A 24,758-nucleotide genomic window follows, 5' to 3' on the forward strand; every position below is an offset into this window, starting at 1 on the left:
TCTGTTATTATGTCAAAGAATGGGTCTATGACAGGTTATGATTTATGGCTTAGTGTTGTCCCAGATGATGCATGTGAGATTTTCAAAATAGCTGGGCAAAACAAAAAATTTCACAGAAACTGTAACTGGGCTTTGTTCCAGCACTTATATTAAAATATACAGTTCCAGTCACACATAATGAAGAAAACAGAGAATAAAGTAGCAAAACCCATCACAAGTGGATACTATGAAAGTAGGCAAACAAACAAAAACTTTGCTATTGCTCCAATTTTGAGAAAAAGGAAAAAATTAAGGTAGAATACGAGGAACTAAAATTTCTCCTGGGAAGCTCACCTGATATTTTGTACTAAGTTGAGAGTATGTCTCACTCACTGCTGTTGCTTCACTTTCTGGCATCTTCTTGACCTCAGCATATAGTGAATTAAATGTAGGTTGTCTGTCTGAATGTTCTTGGAGCAAAGCATGGACTGTCTGCAGGCTGGATTCTATTTTGGTAGGACTGACTTCCTCAACCTGAGATGCTCCAGCTTCCAAGTCATTTATCCAGTGCATGAAGTCTGACATCCTACCCTGGAGTTCTTGTCTGCAATGTCCAATAAAGATGTTACAGAAATCAATGATATGTGTATACACTGTGCAGGAAATAGTGCACTTAGCTATGTAATACATTTCACTCTAGTAGTTCTAATCTAAAAGAAAATTCATGAGAAATTAAACAATAAAAAGCATTTTCACTAAGGAAAGAGGGATGTCACGACTAGCCATGGTAGGCATCTAGCTCTGCTTGCCTCCCAACATCATTTAGAATCAATATGCTCCACAGCTCTAGAATGCTCATCATGCTAAGAATGTTACTGAATTTCAGTTTCAGTCTGCATTGCTGCATGACAGAATCTACAAAAACGTATGTATATTTTTTTGGTCTTCATGAATGTACACGTTAGATATTAGGAGTACGTAGATAACTCTATGGTGGTCGACAACACCTTGGGTGTAAATGAAACTAATTTGCAAGTGAGACAAAAGTTGAAAAAGTAGAAAATGTTCAAAATTAAACTACCACAGTTAGTGCCTTGCTATTCTATCCTCTGCAAGTCTCTTCATATCCAAATCTCCAAACAAGTACTGCATGTTACATTCTTCGGAATCTGTTTACTGTTTCATCTCTTGGTCTCCCTCTACAATTTTTACCACCAGACTCCCCACCCCCCATGCTAAATTGGTGATCCCTTGATGTCTCAGAATGTGTCTTGTCACCCAATTCCTTCTTCTCATCAAGTTGTACCAGAAATTTTGTTTCCCCCCATTTCTGTTCAGAATCTCCTCAATTAGTTACGTGATCTGCCCACCTAATCTTCAGCATTCTTTGGTAGCACTACTTTTCAAAAGCTTCTCTTCTTGTCTAAATCATTCATCAGCCATGTTTCACTTTTATACACCGCTACACGCTATAAAAATTCAGGAAAGACTTCCTAACCCTTAAATCTATATATGATGTTAATAAATTTCTCATATCCTAAAATACTTAACTTCCCACTGCCAGTTTACATTTTATACCTTCTCCTCTTCGGCCATCATCAGTTATTTTGCTGCCTAGCAAAACTCATTTACTACTTTAAATGTCTTGTTTCCTAATCTAATTCCCTTGGCATCACCTGATTTAATTCGACTACATTCCATTATCCTTATTTTGCTTTTGTCAACATTCATTTTATATTTTCCTTTCAAAGCACTATCCATTCCATACAACTGCTCTTCCAAGTCCTTTGCTGCCTCTGACAGAATTACAGTGTCATTGACAAACCTCAAAGCTTTTATTCCACCTCCCTGGACTTCAATTCCTACTCCAAATTTTCCTTTGGTTTCCTTTACAGCTTGCTCAGTGTACAGATTGAATAACATCAGGGATAGGCTACAACCTGTCTCACTCCCGTCTCAACGACTCCTTCCCTTCCACACCCCTCAACTCTTACAACTGTCATCTGGGTTCTGTGCAAGTTCTAAATAGCCTTTTACTGTATTTTACCCCCATGACCTCCAGAATTTCAGTGTATTCCAGTCAACATTGTCAAATGCTTTCTCTGAGTCTACAATTGCTATAAATGCAGGTTTGCACACACAGAACCCCCCACCCCCTCCTCTCTCTCTCTCTCTCTCTCTCTCTCTCTCTCTCTGTGTGTGTGTGTGTGTGTGTGTGTGTGTGTGTGTGTGTGTGTGTGTGGAGGGGGGAGAACAAAATGTGGTTAATCTCACATGTGCAATTGAGGCAATCTATTAAAACATGATGCTAAATTTTTGAATTCTGGGCTAAAGATTATCTTTAATTAACTGCAGGTTTTTTGATAAAAATATTTTACGTTGTGGATTTCAATCAGAACAATAGTCTTCATCAGTGTCAAGATTTAGTAAAATCCTGGGTTGTACTTTCATTCTTTTGTGAAGCCACTACAAAAACGAGTCAAAAGGTAAAATAAGCGAATGTCTCCATGATCTGGAACAAAAGCAAGAGAATCTGCCTCATTCCTCCACAAATTCAACTTTTATTTTTAATATATAATGTTTGACATGGTCATGTTGTGGAACATGAGATCTGAATGTTCACTTTAACATCTATTTGTTTTGATTACAAAAGATAATTCTCATTTCTAAGTAATCTTCTTCACATCTATTCTTTGACCACATCTGCAACTTCATTATGCAATAAATTTCATCATATAACTATGCTAGCCTTTGCTCTCTCTCTAGCAGATACATAGATGCCTCCTTTTGAAGGTAGTATATAGATGCAGACATTAGCAGTGATGATAAAGCACAGGCTTACAGTACTTGAGACATTTTATCTGTTGTAACTAGTTTTTATGGTATGTTGACTTTTAATTCTTTTATATTATCCCTATTTATGACCATTTACAAATAGGGATTTTCTTCTTCACCTGATTTTTGGATCTGAAGATGTTTAACATTTTCTTTCCCACTCAAACCAGTTCAACTCAACATGCCATCTTCCTGAATTACAAACTCAGCCATTCTGTTCGTTCTATCAAACACTCCATCCATGTCAAACCTATCAGCTACCAGCAATATCTCCACTTTCATAGATGCCATCCCTTCCACACAAGGACATCTCCCTTGCACAGTACTTACAGTCTTGCAACCTGCAGATTACACATACATAGTGATGAGCAAACCTTCACCCAGGAAGCCAAGACACAGAAAGCAATAACCAATCTCCCCTGGTCTACAAACAGGTCCCGTCTGCCATATTGTCCTAACCACTCTCATTAATCAGCTTGTAAAGATGCATCCCCTCTTTACCTAGACTGAAACAGTTGAACCACATCTTCTACCTGCTTTAACTATCTTTCATTGTACTCTGAAATGAAGAGCACCCTTGGCAAAATACTTCCCATTTCACCAAAAGTTATATTCTGGCCACCCACCTAATCTACAAACTGGTATGCTTTGTTCTTGTGAAACTTCTATTTTGAATCCGTTGCTGCATGGATGATATCCATGTGAAAGATCCAAGTGGAAACTTTAACATTCTAATCCAGCCGCATCATATACCTACTCCACTACACCATGTGTCTTTTATGAGAAAAAGAAAAAACTACCAAGCAGAGGTCAACTCAACTGAATAGTTACTGCCAAACTGTTACCACGGCTAAGGTAGATCACCAGGTGGCAGAATGTGCCACTGTTTTCATTATGATTGACTTATTAGTTGCTTCACAACCTGTGCTCTCTTGACCCTCCATCCCAACACCAGTTTCTCCTAATTGCATAGGTATGAAGTGTTTTTCCAGTACATTCTTTAGTCACACAGTATCCCTGGCCTTGGTCCCCACTAGCCCCTGATCTTGATAATATTTTATCAGCAACTGTTAGAATGTACATTTCCCCTTAATTGCTGATACACTGTTTGTCTCCCTTTTCATCCCTAGTTCTGATCATTTCAATAACTCTGCTGTAACGAAATCTTCACCTCTTGGTTAGTTGTTTTTGAGTGTTTTGATGGCTTCATGAATTTCTAACTCTGTTGACGATAAATCTTGTAATTTATAAACTGACGTATTCAGAAGAATAATCTGTATGATGTCCTGAAACTGTATTATTTCTAGGGGTAGTATTTGATTATTCGATGTTGAATAAATATTATTATTATTATTATTAAATCTTCCTAAAGATTATCTCATATCAGTAGTGGAAAATATTCTAATTTAACTGATGTAACAATATTACAGAAGGGAAGTTGCTACTCACCATATAGCAGAGATGCTAAGTCACAATAGGCACAACAAAAAGATCCACACAATTATAGCTTTCGGTCATTAAGGCCTTTGTCAGCAATAGACAAAAACACACACACACACACACACACACACACACTCACACTCACGCAAACACAACTTGCACACACATCTGCAGCCAAGAGCTATAATTGTGTGAATCTTTTTGTTGTGCCTATCGCGACTCAGCATCTCCACTATATGGTGAGTAGCAACTTTCCTCCTGTAATATTGTTACATTCCATCCTGGATTTTCCATTGTTTAATTTAACTGCTGGAACTGTACAGTTTAAGAGCCTGTCAAAAGTTTTTGCTAATATTTCAGAATTTTCCTTGATTTAATCCTATTTTGCCATTTTCATCTTTGAGACAAATACTGGGTAAACAGATTGAAATGATCATATGGCATTGATGACCGAGAGTCCCCCACCTGAGGAAGTTCGACACCAAGTTATGAATCTTTCCAGCTGACACCATGTTGGGTAACTTATGTGCTGATAATGATGAAATGATGATGAGGAAAATACAACACCCAGTTTCTGATCGGAGAAAATGGTCAACTTGGCCAGGAATCGGACCCAGGCCCGTTGCATGGAAATCAGACACACTAACCACTCAGCTAACACACATACTTGGTGCTTGATACACTTTAAAATTGGTGTTTTAAAGTTTGGTAAAACTACTAGTACTATTTTTGGTGAAATTTTCTTGTGCTTTTATAAGCTGAGATTTTTTTGAAAGATTCTTTTGATTTACCAGGTTACTTTTGATGTTTCTTTTTTTTTGTTTTCTGAAACATTCTAGGTGTTATTCTTATTTTCAGCATCTCCACTTCCTCCATTTCAGAGCTCTCTGTTCTAGTGCTTGTTCACACACATTGTTACACCATGTATTCTTTTTATTCTTGGCCAATCCTATTGTTTTACTAACTTATAGTCATTTACTATATGGAATTTTCAATTTATTAACAGAATCATTCTCGCTCTGACAGCAATCAAAACTCACTGTTGATGTAGGATAGTTACTCCTGACTGTTTTTTCTACTTATCTTTCCTTTTTATTTTTTTTTAGTAACTGGATAAAGAAGGAATAAAGATTAGCTTTCGCTTTCTAATGACATTGACATATTAACAATGGAGCACTACCTCACATTCAGATGGACAAGAATGAAGCAGAAAAATGACTCTACTTCTTCGTAAGTACCTCATTAATCTAGTACCATTTAGAGAAAACATGGGGAACCAAATGGAAGATGGCCAGATGCTGATATGAAGTCAAATATTGCCAAACATTATTTTAGTGTCTTAGCCACCTTATCACCTCATTTGGTGAATCAGCAACACAGAGCATACTCTTATAAAACCTCACCTTGCAAGTATAACATCAGATAATACATTGATTTTTTGTCTTGCATTATCTCCCAGGATTGTGATTTTTGCTTTCATTTCTGCTACACGACCTTTCAGGGCAGAGGCACCTTCTAGTGAAAGGCCTTGTGCAACACTATCAGTCATTTGTGTGAGAACGATCAACTGTGCTTGATTCTCAGAGATTTCCTTGTTCAAAGCCTGAAAAATACAAGCAAAACATGTTTTCCGCTAAAATTTACTTACATGTTCAAAATTTACAGTCCCTCAAATTAAGGCAGACTAGACAGAATTAACATTCTATAAATACTAGTAGTAAGTATATTACTAAAGTGATGACTTCACAATGTGATCAAGATGTGGGGCAAATGTTAATTATGACGCCAATAAATAACAATGGAATTGATTGTTGGGCTCTTTCAGTTTGATTTATATTTGGTCACATATTAATGTCAGGATTCTACATTTTGTTTTACTGTATTTTAATTACAGAGTAATTACACTGTGACAGCATGTACCTTCAGCTCTGCTAGTTGTTTTTCAAGTCTGTCAGCTTCTGGTGTTACAACGTCAACTTCAGTGTGAAGCACTCCCTTCTCAGCCTTTTGTAACCACTGTTCGATTGGTTTTGCACGGGTATCAAGTTCTTGCCAAGCTTCAACCACCTTGTCCATCTTGCCACCCCAAGAAACAACAGCATTATGAACAGCTGACCATCGAGAGCGAACACTATCGAGTTCATCAGCGCCACGTCCACCTGGCAACTGCTGACCCAGAGATGCTACACCTTGCAACTGACTCAATTTTTGCTCGCACTCTACTTCAAATACCTGCAAATTTTGACATATAATCAGGAACAAATCATCAAAATCAAACTTACTAATGAATTGTGAAAACAACAACAAATGTAACTGCAGTTTAATTACACACATACTGTCAATTTTGGTACTTTTCATACCAACAGTTACTTAGGAAATAACTTGAAAAATTACATGTCATTATATACATTGAAGTGATAAAGAAACTGGTATAGGCGCGCGTATTCAAATACAGAGTTATGTAAACAAGCTGAATACGGCACTGCGGTCAGCAACGCCTATATAAGACAAGTGTTTGGCAAAGTTGTTAGATTGGTTACTGCTACTGCAATGGCAGGTTATTACGATTTAAGTGAGTTTGAACGTGGTGTTATAGCCGGCACACAAGCAATGGGACACAGCATCTCCAAGGTAGCAACGAAGTGAGGATTTTACCGTGAATATCAAGAATCCGGTAAAACATCAAATCTCCAACATAGCTGCAACTGGAAAAAGATCCTGCAAGAACAGGACCAACAACAACTGAAGAGAATCATTCAACATGACAGAAGTGCAACTCTTCCGCATATTGCTGCAGGTTTCAATGCTGGACCATCAAGAAGTGTCAGCATGCGAACCATTCAACAAAACAACATTGATATGGGCTTTTGGAGCAGAAGGCCCACTCGTGTACCATTGATGAATGCACGACAAAAAGTTTTATGTCTCTCTGTCAACACCGACATTGGACTGTTGATGACTGGAAACATGTTGCCTGGTCAAATGTGTCTTGTTTCAAATTGTATTGAGCGGATGGACGTGTACAGTATGGAGACAACCTCATGAATCCATGGACCATGCATGTCAGCAGGGGACTGTTCTAACTGGTGGGGGTTCTGTAATGGTGTGAGGCTTGTGCAGCTGGACTGATATGGGACTCCTGATATGTCTAAACATGACTCTGACAGGACAGGTGACACATATGTAAGCAGCCTGTCTGCCCACCTGCATCCATTCATGTCCATTGTGCATTCCAACGGACTTGGGCAATTCCAGCAGAACAATGTGAAACCCCAAACGTCCAGAATTGCTACAGACTGGCTCCAGGAACACTCTTCTAAGTTTAAACACTTCCGCTGGCCACCAGACATGAACATTATTGAGCATATCAGGAATGCCTTGCAACGTGCTGTTCAGAAGAGATCTCCACCACCTAGTACTATTATGGATTTACGGACAGTCCTGCAGGATTCATGGTGTCAATTCCCTCCAGCACTACTTCAGACATTAGTTGAGTCCTTGCCATGTCATGTTGTAGCACTTCCGCATGCTCGCAGGGGCACTACATGATAATGGGAGGTCTACCAGATTCTTTGGCTCTTCAATACACGAATGTATTTGTTCCAACAGTAGTTAACGACTATTTATGTTGTGATATATAAGAGGTGAAGGGCAGATCTAATTAGTCAACAAACGTCAATATTCTGTGTGTCCACATTCATTTGTTATTAACTCAAAGGTGAATATTATGTCATAGCAATGGCACCCATACGATAGTTTGATGGGGAGGAGGTGGGGCCTAGACCTGAGAGCATGGAGTATTTTTAATATACATATCAAAAAAATTTTTGCATCTCCCTGGTTCCCAGAACTCCTGAAGACAGACGTTGACTGTGGACACTGTATCACAGACGCAGACCAAATTGTCAGATTTATAAGTAACTTTGTGAGTATCCCATTCAGATAAGCAGTTCATCTCAGATATATCCTGAATTATTTAAGATTACGTAGTTTTTTTTTTCACTTAAATTAATTGTGAAAAAGTTCTCAGTGACCGATGTACAGTATCTTATCATCACTCCGGTTCCCTGAACTCCTGAAAATAGACATCAACTGTGGATATTGTATCACAGACACAATCCCTTTGACTGTTCAGAGATGTCACTAAACCCGCCCAAAGATGTAAACAACCATGCATGAGCAGCACCTATTAGACGGAGGGAGTCCAACAGCCGATCAGTTCCTGTCATTCCACCAGGAAGAAGGTACACGGCTCGTGTTGTCTGTAGTTCAACCATGCCTAGACGGTCAATACCGCAGTTTGATCACGTCTGCAATGTGCCATGTAGAGCTCTTCACAAGGGAAGTGTCCAGGCCTCTCAGAGTGAACTAAAGCGATGTTGTTCGGACATGAAGGGTATACAGAGAGACAGGAACTGTCGATGACATGCCTTGCTCAGGCTGCCCAAGAGCTACTGCTGCAGTGGATGACTGCACCTACGGATTATAGCTCAGAGGAACCCTGACAGCAACGCCACCATGTTGATTAAATGCTTTTTGTGCAGCCACAGGATGTCGTGTTATGACTCAAACTGTGTGCAATAGGCTGCATGATGTGTAACTTCACTCCCAATGTCCATGGTGAGGTCCATCTTTGCAACCACGACGCCATGCAGCATCGTACAAATGGCCCAACCACATGCTGAATGGACCGCTCAGGATAGGCATCACATTCTCTTCACCAATGAGTGTCACACATGCCTTCAACCAGACAATCGTCAGAGATGTGTTTGGAGGTAACCTAGTCAGGCTGAACACCTTAGACACACTGTCCAGCAAGTGCAGAAAAGTGGAGGTTCCCGCTGTTTTGGGGTGGAATTATGTGGGGCTGATGTACTCCACTGGTGGTCATGTAAGGTGCCGTAACGGTTGTACAGTACGTGAATGCCATCCTCCAACTAATAGTGCAACCATATTGGCAGCATATTGGTGAGGCACTCATTTTCATGGATGACAATTCGTGCCCCCATCGTGAACATCTTGTGAATGACTTCCTTCACGACAATGACATTGCTCAACTAAAGTGGCCAGCACATTCTCCAAACATGAACCCTATCGAACATTCCTGAGGTAGAATGAAAAAGGCTGTTTATGGATGATGTGACCCATCAACCATTCTGAGGGATCTATGCCAAATCGCCATTGAGGAGTGGGACAATCTGGACCAACAGTGCCTTGATGAACTTTGCGTAGTATGCCACAATGAGTACAGACATGCATCAATGCCAGAGGACGTGCTGCTGGGTATTAGAGGTACTGGTGTGTACAGCAATCTGGATCAGCACACCTGAAGATCTCACTGTATAGTGGTACAACATGGAATGTGTGCTTTTCATGACCAATAAAAACAGCAGAAATGATGTTTATGTTGATCTCAATTCAATTCCAATTTTCTGTACAGGTTCCGGAACTCTCGGAACCGAGGTGACGCAAAACTTTTTTTGATGTGTGTAGTTTGGAAGACGAATGACAGCTTTTAAGTAGCCATTAAAAAAGTTTTAGTTCCAATCCCGTTAAAAGCTTGTGTAATAAAGATTTTTAAACCATTTTCTTAAAAGAAAAACACCTGTCTACGCTATACTTTTTCCTTTTACTGAGATCTGGGGTGGAAGTGGGGTTTTGGGGGGTGAGAGGACCTCCCTTGTCCCCAAGTATGGGCAACCTTGGCAGTGGGAGAAGAATGACATTTTTCCATCTTTCTAGTCAACTGGCACAAAAAAACAGACTTTTTGTTGATAGCAATGGGGTAAAGTGATGGTGTAAGGTGACAGTGTATATTATTTTCTTTGGCAGAAAGACTTTTTCCTAAATTTTCTGTCTTTTAGCATTTTGATATTTATAAAGGGAACTACACAATTAATCTGAAAATGTATAAGGATTATTTAGCATAAACAGGCATTAATTATATTTGTTTCTTCTCTGTAAACTGATACACAAGCAATGAGTAAAATTCTTTCCTGCAAATAAATCATGATTGTAAAGTGCAAACACAACTAATGAAGACAATTAAAGGTAAGTTTGGAATAAAATTTGTTCATGCTATTTGAATCTATGCAAAGATTAGCTGAACAAAGCATGCATATGTGCACCATAAGATAATTTGGTGACATAGCTCTTGAGAGTAGCTGAATCAATAAAAAAGAAATTGAGTTTGAAATCATGTTATTTCTGTGCATGTATGATGAACCGAACACAGTTTAGTCTCGTAGCTACTCCATTAGTGACCAAAAATCAGCCAAACCTGGTCAACACTTTTCAATTGCTTTTGATTCAAGAACTCCTATCAACCACCTCACCAAGAGACTTCTCCGAGTGTGCATATAGTAACACAACCAGCAATGCCCTTTTAATATAAAAGTTAAGTGAAAAATCAGAGCAAGCACCACACTGGCACATTTGTATATTGTAATAGGCCACTGAATTTCAGATGACTTTAAAAATGTTTTGTGACTTCAGAAAAAGTAAATGAATCATGACAACTGAGTACTCAGACAGAGTAAACAATCACAATATTCTAACTTCTGTAACCACATAGCATAAGCACAAAATAAGTAGTTTGTATTAGCTATGTATTTACCTTTGCTTCCTGCCTCATTTGCTTGGCTTCTTCAATAGTGGCTGGCTTCGCTATGCCCATGCTGACTTTGACTTCAGCCTGCTCCACCCATGGTTTGATTGATTGCAGTCCACTGCGATACTCTTTCCAGATGACAAGGTCACGGCCAACAGCAGACAACTGTGCTTCTGCAGCCCTCTGTAATGCTGCTACTGCATTCTGCAGTTGCTGCACATCAGTCTGCAGAACTGCAGCTTCGACATTCTCCGCATCATCTGAGTGTAAGGAAAGGAAATTTGATTTTTCAAATAAATATTTTACACTTAATAAAATCATTGTGTAATAACTATCAGATTATTCCCCAGTTGTGTTTCTTAGGTCAATAAGAAATATTAACTTTAGAGGTATTACAACACAAATACCATGTCAATAAACTGCCATAAGTGGTAATATATGGTGTACAGCTATATATGCAACTCCTAATAGTTGTCAGAAAATGAAACGTTCTCCCTCTTGAGATGCACGTATCTTTTGACAAATATCACACCATCAGCCATAATTAATTAAATTAGTTATATACATGGAAGGGTCAACTTCCCTTCCTTTCTAGTGCAGTTTATTCAGCCAATGCCGGATCGAGACTGGTACATAACTTCTCAAATTTCCCGGAAGACCAATCACATCCACATACAGGCTATTAGTATGATGGGGTTGCCACTCCTAAAGGAATATTTAAGTTACCGCTCCTTGTATCCTTTTTGTGTCTAATGTGATCACATTGTCAAATGTGACATCATTTTTCAAAGTGTTTGCGCATCATGTATCTGAGGCAGGACAAGGGAGCCAGCTTGGTATTTACACAGGTGTAAGTGGAAAACTGTGAATGGTGAATATTTGAACACTGCTTTCCACAGCAGGAGTACAGAAAAATTACCTGCACACACTGTCAAATGTACATATTTATTTACTACAAAAGTAGCATTAACACTCACCTTAAGGAACACAAGGGCAGTTGTCATCTGAGCAACATGGATATATTGGGAATAACAGATCATACACTGGGACCAGGGCACTACCAAATTCATTTGTCCGATACTATGGTTTTATCAAGATCTACTCATCACTATGCTAGAATGTACAAAGAGGCCATAGAAATTCAAAAGCACAAAAACAACTTACATAGAAAAGAAGAAGGATTGAAATAGACAAGTTGTGGACTGTAATGCTTAGTAAAACTAACAGTGGCAACTTTTCCTCACCACAAGTTCCATAACATATGTTAGCGTAACTCTGAGATGTTCGGCAGTTGTCTGATGATCTGAGAAATGACCGTTGCGTGGGTACTTACAAACAGTTTGGCTTGCTGAGCTTGTAAGTGGTTTTTAGGTTGTTATAGCCTCTGATGATGTCTCCAGCATTGGAAAATAAAATGTTAGGTAGAGAAATATACCTTGGATCATAGTCTAAAGCTCATAAAACAAAAATCACCAAATATTATAATAAATTCATCCTACACTAAAGCAAAGAGGATTTTGGACAAGAGGAAATATTGAGGAATGCTGTGCTTGAAATGAAAATCCTACACTTTCTAAAGAACAATAGTTTCTCAAAGAATTCACCCACAACTAATATTAAGAACTGATGTTAAAAGTTCTTACCAAACCTTAGAAGAACAGGTATAATGAAAAACAAACATAAGTAAGTTTTATGACCCCACAATGCAAACCTTTCAGTAGTTGTGATGCTTCAGTAGCAAGAAGTTCGAGGGCAGCAGCCTTCTCATTTAACTGCCCTTGAAGGGCCTGAGCCCTGGTAAGTCGCTCCTCAGGACCAACATCTGCTGCCTGCAATTGTTCCAGCTGTTTAGGTGCTGCTTCTTGTGTCCACGATCGCAGCTCACCCAGCTGTGATTGGAATTGTGTCCACTGAGCACGGAACTGTTCCAATACCACAACACGCTCTTGTACCGTCTCAAGGGTTACCTGGAGGCGCCTCTCAATTTCTGTGACCTGTACATGCAGATGTAATCAATTAGATAACTTTTTCTTCTCCAATGGCCTTGCTGAGATCATTTAGCTCATGCACATTAATCATATGGTGAACAATTCCATTTAAATTAAATTGATTTCGAAATCAATATTCCTAAAATCTAAGGAACTCATCATATTCTATTTCATCTAAGATGAACGTTTATGGTGGTTAGATATTCAACATAATTCTTACCTACTGATTCATGAGTTAGCATTCACTCCACATAAATATGCAATCATTACTGTTGTGATTATGTCCTCTCTCCATTCTACTGTCTTGTATATCTTGTTGCAAATATGGACTATCTCTCTCTCTCTCTCTCTCTCTCTCTCTCTCTCTCTATTCCTCCCATCTCCCACCCTCTTCATCGCTTCTACTGGTGAATCACAAATTGACAATTCTATACAATTTGACAATATGATGAAAGGGTAAATCAAACAATGGAAAGTCCACAATTAAGGAAAAGATACAGAATGAAATTTCCATTCTGAAGCGGAGAGTGCGCTAATATGAAACTTCCTGGTAGATTGAAACTGTGTGCCAGACCGAGACTCTGGACCTTCGCATTTCGCGGGCAAGTGCTCTACCAGTTGAACTACCTAATCACGCCTCACGATCTGCCCTCACAGCTTTAAGTCCATCAGTACCTCATCTCCTACCTTCCAAACTTCACATAAGCTCTCCTGCAGACCTTGCACAACTAGCACTCCTGGAAGAAGGATATTGTGGAGACATGGCTTAGCCACAACCTGGGAGATATTTCCATAATGAAATTTCTACTCTACAGCGGAGTATGAGCTGATGTGAAACTTCCTGGCAGATTAAAACTGTGTGCTGGACTGAGACTCGAACTTGAGACCTTTGCCTTTCGTGGGCAAAGACAAGGTACTGGTGGAATTAAAGCTGTGAGGGTGGGTGGTGAGTCATGCTTGGGTAGCTCAGATGGTAGAGCACTTGTCCTCATAAATTGAGCGTAGACAGTATAACAAGATGTATGCATTTATGATTTCACACACTGATTTTAGTCCTCAAACTACTAAGTTACACCATCATTCAAAGCTATTTAAAAATCTGATTTCCTGTATTTATCGTGAGTACTTCATTATTTTATCTCATTGCAACTTGAGTTGCATGCAAACTCATGCTTAACTCTGTTTTGGATAACACTGCTCATCGTGACTGTGTGTGTGTGTACTCAAGGAGAGTGTGCAAACTATTGATTGAGGCTAGATGCTTCCTCTAATTATTCCTTACATATGCCTGAACTTATTGATATTTGATTATGAACTTTATTCATTTTGTTGTGTCGAAACATTTCTGCTGGTGTGTACCTGGTGTCGTTTGGATTCATGGGTTGATCCCCACATTGTAAGCATAGGCCCTCATATTTCTTCATTATTTTCTCCTTTCATGAGTCAACATATCCTTACATACTCTGGTTTAAGGGGCTGATTGATCTTGTGCTACACTCCTACTTGTGATTGAGTATATTCTTCTGGGCTGTACCTGCTGTTGTGAGTTTTTTGAGTTGGTTCACCCAGCATATACTTAGGCTTTGAATTTTTTCTTCTCTTTTGATGATTTTGAAGTTGTAAATTTATAAATGTACACTTGAAATTTGTAATTCTAGTAATTTACATAGCCTCTGCACTTATTTCTATAGTTTAGTGTTGTATTATTGCAGTTTTGACTTTGTATCATTTGTCTTGAGACAGAATGTTCCACAGATCTGCAAATGTGAATGCCATATCCTCATACATGTACAGGATACGACTTGTGTAGTAGATATTTTTCTTACGTTTCCTGTAATAAGTTATGTATCAGAGACTTCTATACATGTGTATTCTATCTTTTGGCATCATTTTGTACACCAATTGGCAAACCTTATAGTACTGTAGATCATAAAATATTGTAAACATATTGCTTCCAAATTATGTGAGGGGGATACTGTAAAGGGACATCCACTTCTAGAACTACTTTTCCTCAATAGTAGTAGTCGATACCAGTAACATTTTTGAATTTTGGATACGTCAGTATTATCTCAGCTGTTTTTCTGAAAAGTTACATATAATTTTATACACAATATGTTATATTTCAAGCTAAAATGAACCATGGATCCCCCCCGCCCCCCATGAACCGTGGACATTGTGCCGTTGGTGGGGAGGCTAGCATGCCTCAGCGATACGGATGGCCGTACCGTAGGTGCAACTACAACGGAGGGGTATCTGTTGAGAGGCCAGACAAACGTGTGGTTCCTGAAGAGGGGCAGCAGCCTTTTCAGTAGTTGCAGGGGCAGCAGTCTGGATGATTGACTAATCTGGCCTTGTAACAATAAGCAAAACGGCCTTGCTGTGCTGGTACTGCGAATGGCTGAAAGCAAGGGGAAACTACAGCCGTAATTTTTTCCAAGGGCATGCAGCTTTACAGTATGATTAAATGAAGATGGAGTCCTGTTGATTAAAATATTCTGGAGGTAAAATAGTCCCCCAATCGGATCTCTGGGCAGGGACTACTCAGAAGGACGTTGTTATCAGGAGAAATAAAACAGGTGTTCTGCGGATTGGATCATGGAATGCCAGATCCCTTAATCGGGCAGGTAGGTTAGGAAATTTAAAAAGGGAAATGGATAGGTTAAAGTTAGATATAGCGGGAATTAGTGATGTTCAGTGGCAGGAGGAACAAGACTTTTGGTCAGGTGAATACAGGGTTATAAATACAAAATCAAATAGAGGTAATGCAGGAGTAGGTTTAATAATGAATAAAAAAAATAGGCGTGCGGGTAAGCTACTACAAACAGCATAGTGAACGCATTATTGTGGCCAAGATAGACATGAAGCCCACCCCTACTACAGTAGTACAAGTTTATATGCCAACTAGCTCTGCAGAGCTTGATGAAATGTATGATGAGATAAAAGAAATTATTCAGATAGTGAAGGGAGACGAAAATTTAATAGTTATGGGTAACTAGAATTCGACAGTAGGAAAAGGGAGAGAAGGAAACATAGTAGGTGAATATGGATTGGGGCTAAGAAATGAAAGAGGAAGTCGTCTGGTAGAATTTTGCACAGAGCATAACTTAATCATAGCTAACACTTGGTTCAAGAATCATAAAAGAATACATGGAAGAATCCCACAGATACTAGAAGGTATCAGATAGATTATATAATGGTCATACAGAGATTTAGGAACCAGGTTTTAAATTGTAAGACATTTCCAGGGGCAGATTTGGACTCTGACCACAATCTATTGGTTATGAACTGCAGATTAAAATTGAAGAAACTGCAAAAAGGTGGGAATTTAAGGAGATGGGACCTGGATAAACTGACTAGACTTAAAGAGACCTTTGGAGAAAAGAGAACCACTTGTATGAATATCAAGAGCTCAGATGGAAACCCAGTTCTAACCAAAGAAGGGAAAGCAGAAAGATGGAAGGCGTATATAGAGGGTCTATACAAGGGCAATCTACTTGAGGACAATATTATAGAAATGGAAGAGAATGTAGATGAAGATGAAATGGGAGATACGATACTGCGTGAAGAGTTTGACAGAGCACTGAAAGACCTGAGCCGAAACAAGGCCCCGGGAGTCATTCCATTACAACTACTGACGGACTTGGGAGAGCCAGTCCTGACAAAACTCTACCATCTGGAGAGGAAGATGTATGAGACAGGCGAAATACCCTCAGACTTCAAGAAGAATATAATAATTCCAATCCCAAAGAAAGCAGGTGTTCACAGATGTGAAAATTACCTAACTATCAGTTTAATATGTCACAGCTGCAAAATACTAACAAGAATTCTTTACAGACAAATGGAAAAACTCGTAGAAGCCGACATCGGGGAAGATCAGTTTGGATTCCGTAGAAATATTGGAACACGTGAGGCAATACTGACCTTACGACTTATCTTAGAAGAAAGATTAAGGAAAGGCAAACCTACGTTTCTATCATTTGTAGACTTGGAGAAAGCTTTTGACAATGTTGACTGGAATACTCTCTTTCAAATTCTAAAGGTGGCAGGGGTAAAACACAGGGAGCGAAAGGCTATTTACAATTTGTACAGAAACCAGATGGCAGTTATAAGAGTCGAGGGACATGAAAGGGAAGGAGTGGTTGGGAAGGGAGTGAGACAGGGTTGTAGCTTCTCCCCAATGTTATTCAATCTGTATATTGAGCAAGCAGTAAAGGAAACAAAAGAAAAATTCGGAGTAGGTATTAAAATCCATGGAGAAGAAATAAAAACTTTGAGGTTCGCCGATGACATTGTAATTCTGTTAGAGACAGCAAAGGACTTGGAAGAGCAGTTGAACAGAATGGACATTGTCTTGAAAGGAGGATATAAGATGAACATCAACAAAAGCAAAATGAGGATAATGGAATGTAGTCGAATTAAGTCGGGTGATGCTGAGGGAATTAGATTAGGAAATGAGACGCTTAAAGTAGTAAAGGGGTTTTGCTATTTGGGGAGCAAAATAACTGATGATGGTCGAAGTAGAGAGGATATACAATGTAGACTGGCAATGGCAAGGAAAGCGTTTCTGAAGAAGAGAAATTTGTTAACATCGAGTATAGATTTATGTGTCAGGAAGTCGTTTCTGAAAGTATTTGTATGGAGTGTAGCCATGTATGGAAGTGAAACATGGACGATAAATAGTTTGGACAGGAAGAGAATAGAAGCTTTCGAAATGTGGTGCTACAGAAGAATGTTGAAGATCAGATGGGTAGATCACATAACTAATGAGGAGGTATGGAATAGAATTGGGGAGAAGAGGAGTTCGTGGCACAACTTGACTAGAAGAAGGGACCGGTTGGTAGGACATGTTCTGAGGCATTACAAGGGATCACAAATTTAGCAATGGAGGGCAGCGTGGAGGGTAAAAATCATAGAGGGAGACCAAGAGATGAATACACTAAGCACATTCAGAAGGATGTAGGTTGCAGTAGGTACTGGGAGATGAAGAAACTTGCACAGGATAGGGTAGCATGGAGAGCTGCATTAAACCAGTCTCAGGACTGAAGACCACAGCAACAACAACAACAAAATTTATGAATAGGAATTATTATTTTGGATGTTATAATCCATAAATACTAGTTCTGAATGTACAGTTAAATTTTTTTTACAAACATTTGAAATAACAAATTATTTCGCACACTTAAAATTTCTATTATTAATTATGCAATCTAGTAGTATTTATTATGTTTATTTCTGGATTCATTTATGAAATAATAATCAAAATTAGTAGAAATTCATTTGTCAAGAAAAATTGTGAACCCTTTGGAATATTGTTATTACTGCAGTAAAGTAGTAGTAAACGTGCCTCTGATGTGATCAAACGTATTTTTGTATTTTGGGCGAACAATGTAATTTTGGCTTTGTTAATGAGAAAATTCAAAAGACTGCGTGATATATTAAAATGCTACAAAATAAATTAACATAAAAACAAAAATTCTCCAATAACAATCTTCAAACTTGTTTAGGTCAATTCAACCATGAGGATCTAAAATGTGAGACTTTCAGCTTCATTAATCAGGCCCCTAGACAAGAAGGAATGGAGCCAACTCTACAAGATAAGTAAACTACAAGAAAAGGTAAGTAAACTAAAAATTTATTGTAATCTTACTTCTCTCAAATCTTCAGAAAAGATTATGTACACTGTGGACAACAGCTGTAACTAGGAAGGAGGGGGTATATTACACTGTCTGTAACTCAATATTTCCACTATATGGTGAGCAGTGGTCTACCTTTTTCATAATATTGTCGTTAATTCCATCCTGGATTTTCCATTGTTTGATTCTACACACTTTCCTATTTTTCATCACATTTAGTACTTTTTGCACCTCTTCATACCAAGTATCAGGTCCTTTTTCATCATCTAGCACATTAACTTCTTCTTGACTATATGAACTGCTTAATCGTTGATTCATCTCATACAAAACTGTATATCTTCTCACTGTCTATATTATACCTATTGTGGTTCTATGTTTGTCATGCCGTCCTTTCTTTTGCTTTCCATATTAATCTTCCTTTTCCTACTTTCAAAAACTACCTCACTAGCTAATCTGTACCTCATTTCTTACTTTTTCTCTTTCTTCATTTTCTCTATCTCCTTTTCATCTATTTCTCTCTTGCATGTCCTGTTTCTCTTCTTAATTTATTATTCAATTTCCTATATATCATTTTTGCTTCTCTAATCTCCATATTTTTCAATTTTCTCTGTTCTTCCATCTTTTTCAACATCTTTCCATTGCCTGTTCTTACCTGGTGTTTTTTAGATTTCCTGTTTCCTAGAACTTCCTAGACTCTACAATTAAACAAACAACAACCACATACAGTTAAACTAAATTACAAAAAAAACAAAACCCAGTAGAAAAATCAATTACAAATGAATGAGAAGAGTTAATGAGCTTTATTTACTTTGAAACTGGAAGAATATGTAAGGACAGTTAACAGAGATGTGAAAGAAGAAACAAAATTTAAAGCTATCATTAACTTATCAGGAATCCTCTGATGCCAATAGTATATGGCTTCCCTAACCATATACCTGAAACTTCTATCATAAATCTAAATTCTACATAACTTTCCCATTTCTGTCCTACCTTTCACTTTCCTCCTGTTATGATCTTATTTCCTACCAAAAGCCTAAATGCAAAAACTGAAAATATTAATTTTTCACATTACTGTTAGGTATTCTCATTTCGTCAGTTGGTGCAGTTCCTTCATCTATCCATAAGAAGGCTATAGGCACAGGGTGAGTAAACAGGTCCTTTACAACTTCGCATGATATAGAAATTTATTGAGATAACTTACAGAATTTGTCGATGTGTCATTTTGTAGCAAACAACCTCAAGTCCCACATAAAAGTGTCAAATGTCATTTTGGTTCGATGTGACTACCATTCATGATGTGGCAAACATCCCACTGGTAATCAAAACCTTCCCACACTCGCTGCAGCAAATCGAGTGTAGCTTGTGCAACGGAAGTGTAGATTCGATTTTTTAGATTGGCTAAATAGTTTGGTAGTGGAGCAATATACACACAGTCTTTAATGAAATCCCAGAGAAAGAAATCCAGTGGTGTCGACTCTCAGGGGTAAGGTGACCATACGACTGGCCCTTCACGGCCAATCCACCGAACAGGAAAATGATTGTCGAGGACACCTTGAATTTCCATGAGGAAATGACGTGATGGACTGTCTTACTGGTAGCATATTCAGTGTGAAATTTATGCTGAACAGTTGTTGCAGAGTTTGTTTCATGAGACCAAAATACACAGCAAGTACACTCCACACCAGTGAAAGTAGCCATTTTAAATGTGCTCTACGGTGGCACTTCTGATGGTAGTACTCATGCACTAAATGAATCAAACTTGAGGTTGTTTGATACAAAATGACGCATCAACTGATTCTGTAAGTTATCTCGATAAATTTTTGTATCATTCCAAAGTTGTAAAGTCCTTTCTGACTCGCCCTGCATTTCTAACAAATGAAATTTGTTGCAGCAATTTTGAATACAAAATAGTCATGATGAAAGAACTTCAGTAAATCATACAGGTGGATTACTTGTATATATTCAAGCCTTAAGCTGTTTAACTGACACTGCTGTCTGAAACTGTTCATTCTTCAGCCCAATGTACTTGCCTCTTTTTGTAACAGTGGCCGCCTCTCCGGTGCCGTGAGGGTTTCAAGTGAGGAACAAAGATCACGTAGCCTGCGTAACATTTCTTCAGTGGCTTTACGTAATGCAACACTTAGTTCTTGTTCGGCTTGTAGCTCTGACACCAACTGCTTGCTGTCTATTCCACCAGTTCCCACCTTTTTCAATTCTGCTTCAGCTTTCTCGAGAAGGTTTACAATCTCATCTTTCTGTTCCTTGTATCCACTCCACACAGCCTGTGTTCCTGCAGACAAAATTCAGTCATGAATTATTTTAAATGTTAATAAACACATGTACAATGGGTTAATGAGATTTCCCAGTTTCTTTTCTTTTTTCTCTTGTCTTATTATATGAACCAAAATAAAAAAGAGGTGGTATGGTCAGTTCTTAATAGTGCAACATCATCTGTGGTAGACTGCTTACAATTACACCTGACATAACTTCACACAAACAAACACTATGAGCAAATATAAAATACTATATTGATACTCTCATGGTTCTTGATTACTTTGAAATGTATCAAAGCAAAAGAGTGACCACCATCTAGTCCTAGCCAGTGGCTGGAGACGTATGAGTGTGTGTGTGTGTGTGTGTGTGTGTGTGTGTGTGTGTGTGTGTGTGTGTCTATCCTTTTCAAATTGATGGCTTTTCAGCAATATTATAAATGTGTTGTGCAGTAGAAATTGCTGCCTACTTTCCATAACCTGTCTTACAGATTCACAGAGATACGATGTGTTACAATTTTCCAAAATCACATCCTTGAGACAGGAGAAGAGTTCTGAATGGAAAATAAATGATGATGCGAATTTCTTGAGTGGGAGATAAGGATCCAAAATATACATACTATAATAAGAAAAATTACAAAATCTCAGTTGTATGTCACTTGCAGCATAAATTTAAGGCTTAACTACCTAATACAGTTGCTGCTCTCAAATCACAGTCTCAATCCTCAGCATTCAGTGCTCTCTACAGTGGTCACTTTTCTACAATGGTCACTTTTCCATATTTCCACATGCTAAACTAATAAAGGCCTGATGAGACTGAATAATAGGATGCCATCCCATCAACCATACTCCAATGGATTCAGATCTACACTATTATGGAACAGTTTATCTGAGTGCTATCTTTGAATAAATGCATGTCAGGCACTGGCACTCCTGGATGTGACAGATTGCCTTTACAGCTCCCTTATAACCCCAACAAATCATAGCAGTCCTCCTTAAATGCAGCTTCTCTTTCTTTCTCTTTTTTTTTAAAAAAGAAAAAAAAAACATAGATACACGCTTCTAAAGCAAGCTTATTCTTTACTTGACTAAAAGCCAAAACCCTTTCCCCTTATGCTGTTGGTGATTATTTTTGTGAATATTTTCTTCATCATGGAGGGGTAGCTGATTAGTCTACAGTTTTTTGTGTCTCATCTGTAGATTAATTGCACCATTGTTCTAGTCTTACTCTGCACATATTCTGCAAATATTTTTTTCTGAGCACCTTCAGTTTTCACCATTTCTATGCAAACACTATCATCTCCTCTCACTTTTCCTTCTTTCATACTACAAATGGTTTCATTTGCCATTACTTCCAAAATGTTGTTATTTTCATAATTCGTATTTTTCTTTCAGTTTTATGTCAAGCTATATACCCCTTTTTGAAAATTCATCTAATTCTTGTACCATTTCTCCTCTGTTGTTAACTACTGTGCCATCTTAACTTATGATATGTAATGACAAAACAAATTCCTTTGTTGTTTTCTTCATTTCTTAATGTTTATAATTGTTCCTCTAAACCAATTTTAATCGATTTTCTCACATTCTGTCAAAGACATGTCCAACAGTTTTTGTTTTGTTTAATTCACCATACTCAACTCTGCCCTTATTATTGTTTCTTGAAACTCATGACTCCAATTTAACAGTTGTCTTGTTTTACTTGAGAATTTTTCCCTTTGCTTTCATTGTAGCTGTAACATATTTTGCTACTTTCAGAAGTACCTTCGCTAAATAACAGTTCTTCTCATCAACATCCAAAATTCTAAACTTATTGCTTAATCTTAATCTGGTATACCTCTCTGCAATTAAGGAAGGCCAAGCATTATTTAATAACAGGTTGTAAGTTCTTTAATTGCAATGTTTGAAGTGGCATTAATGCCAATGATAGTAAATAGTTTAAGAAACATTTAAAGTCTGTTCATAATACACACCTTTCAGTTTTTTCAGTTTTTCAACTGTTTGTGCATAGGCTTCATTCCAGCTGGACTCTAAGCCAATTACTTCTGGCTTTATAAAATGAGGAGCATTCACATCACGTGCCAGATCCTTGCCACGCTGCAGCATGCTCATGATGTTAGGACGCTGTTGATCCAACTGTGTTACAGCAGATTCTTGTTGTCGAACCAATGCAACTACAGAATCTAGTGTTTCTGGATGTGGACCTGTTTGTGAAGTTTCTTTCACTTTTTGTAGTAAACTACATACCTGAATCACAAAAAGAAAATGTATTTTATAATACTCATTTTTGTATTAAATAACTGATATGCAAAATATATATCAGTACACAATATAAAAGGATCAATATATATTTCATAATAAACACAGACGGCCATGTGAAAAAATTGTTTGATCTTAGTCTTGAGAATCGTTAGGATAACAATCATTGTCCCTCAATAATAATAACACATACATAATGAAACCTTGATTTTGCAGTTTATCTTCCTGTCTTTACTCATGACAATAGACACAAAACAGACGGAACTCTTAAAATACACCGCAGAGAAAGTAAGTTTGCAGGTTTCATTTGGAAAGGCAGAATATCAAGTGTGATCAAGAAGTAACAGGAATTTTTGTTTTTCTTTATTTATTCATCAACATCAACTTTGCCCCTTCAAAACTACATCATTTCAGCTTTGGGAATAGATGGTCGCAGTGGGCTATGTCCAGTGAATACAGTGGCTGAGGTTACGTAACGTTTTTTTTTTTTTTTTTTGTTTTTTTTTTTTTTCTGTGAGAAAGTCAGAAACAAGCATTGAGATGTGAGTGGGAGGATTATTGTGATGGAATTTCCACGAGTGGTTTTGCCATGGTTCTTGATTGCTTCATGCAGGTACTATTCCTTATTGACCATGTGACCATAAGGTAGCAACTCATGATGCACCATTGGGATGACTGGTTTCAACATCAAACAAATACATCCATGTTCCATCACCTTTAAAAACCTTTTTTAGAAGTCCTAGATCATTGTCATTTTCAATCATAAATTGCTGAGCAATGTCTACTTGGTGTCATTTTTGCTCAAAATTCAACATTTGCAGAACAAACTATGCTGCTACATGTTTCATGCCCAAAAGTCCAAAAAAATTGCTTGGCAATTGGGTCACAAAGGATATGCAACATCATCAGCAATCTCTATGACAAGTCAATTTCCAGAACCATCTTTTTTACTCCTTCCACATTGTCATCAGTAATTGACATCCTAGGGCATCCAGGGTGGTCGTAGTCTTAAATGTCTTCTCGATACTCTTTGAAATGTTTTGTAAACTCTTGTCTTAGTCATAGCAGATTTGTCAAAAGCCACAGTCAACATTTCAAATGCAGTGCTGCACTTTATTCTATTTTTCAAGCAAAATTTAATGAAAATTGTTTGACCATCTTTTTCAAAGGTAAAATTAGTTGAGATGTAAAAAACATGTATAACATTCTCAACTGTCAACAATATGAAACAGCTGAAAATGCAAATGTACATCAGAAACATGAGTACCAATGAGATTAAAAAATGACAATCGGATGTATAAAGTCCCTGAAATTAAAAAATTCCATTTACTTTTTGATGACACCTCATATATTACTTGCAAGCACCAAAGCACATAAAAAAAGCAGCATAATCAAGTGAGTCCAACAGATTAAGTGTCTCAGTGAAAATTCAAGAAAATGTAATTGAAAAGACAAGTTAAAAACTGGAAATGGCATACTGTCTCACTCAAAATATGAGGTGCATTCAAGTTCTAAGGCCTCCGATTTTTTTTTCTCCGGACTGGAAAGAGATAGAAACATGTGCATTGTTTTAAAATGAGGCCGCGTTCATTGTCAATACGTCCCAGAGATGGCAGCACCGTATGGCAGATGGAATTTTACCGCCAGCGGCGAGAATGAGAACTGTTTTAAATACTTAAAATGGCCACGTTTTCCTTACTTGAACAGCGTGCAATCATTCGTTTTCTGAATTTGCGTGGCGTGAAAC

At 38.0% G+C, this 24,758-nt stretch overlaps 1 protein-coding gene across 1 annotated transcript in view; it reads right to left on the reverse strand.

Annotated features, from left to right (window-relative positions):
• The window catches only part of LOC126092560 (muscle-specific protein 300 kDa), a 651,560-nt gene that overhangs the window by 395,441 nt on the left and 231,361 nt on the right, over positions 1 to 24,758 (reverse strand). Inside the window, exons 24-30 of the mRNA XM_049908233.1 lie at positions 22,726 to 22,999; positions 20,516 to 20,775; positions 12,576 to 12,858; positions 10,871 to 11,124; positions 6,175 to 6,486; positions 5,658 to 5,857; positions 334 to 583 (exon numbers count right to left, since the gene is read on the reverse strand). Of these exons, the coding sequence (XP_049764190.1) occupies positions 334 to 583; positions 5,658 to 5,857; positions 6,175 to 6,486; positions 10,871 to 11,124; positions 12,576 to 12,858; positions 20,516 to 20,775; positions 22,726 to 22,999 (1,833 nt within the window). The remainder of the gene's footprint in view (positions 1 to 333; positions 584 to 5,657; positions 5,858 to 6,174; positions 6,487 to 10,870; positions 11,125 to 12,575; positions 12,859 to 20,515; positions 20,776 to 22,725; positions 23,000 to 24,758) is intronic.

Source organism: Schistocerca cancellata, chromosome 7 (genome assembly GCF_023864275.1).
Source record: "Schistocerca cancellata isolate TAMUIC-IGC-003103 chromosome 7, iqSchCanc2.1, whole genome shotgun sequence".
Classification (NCBI taxonomy): domain Eukaryota; kingdom Metazoa; phylum Arthropoda; class Insecta; order Orthoptera; family Acrididae; genus Schistocerca; species Schistocerca cancellata.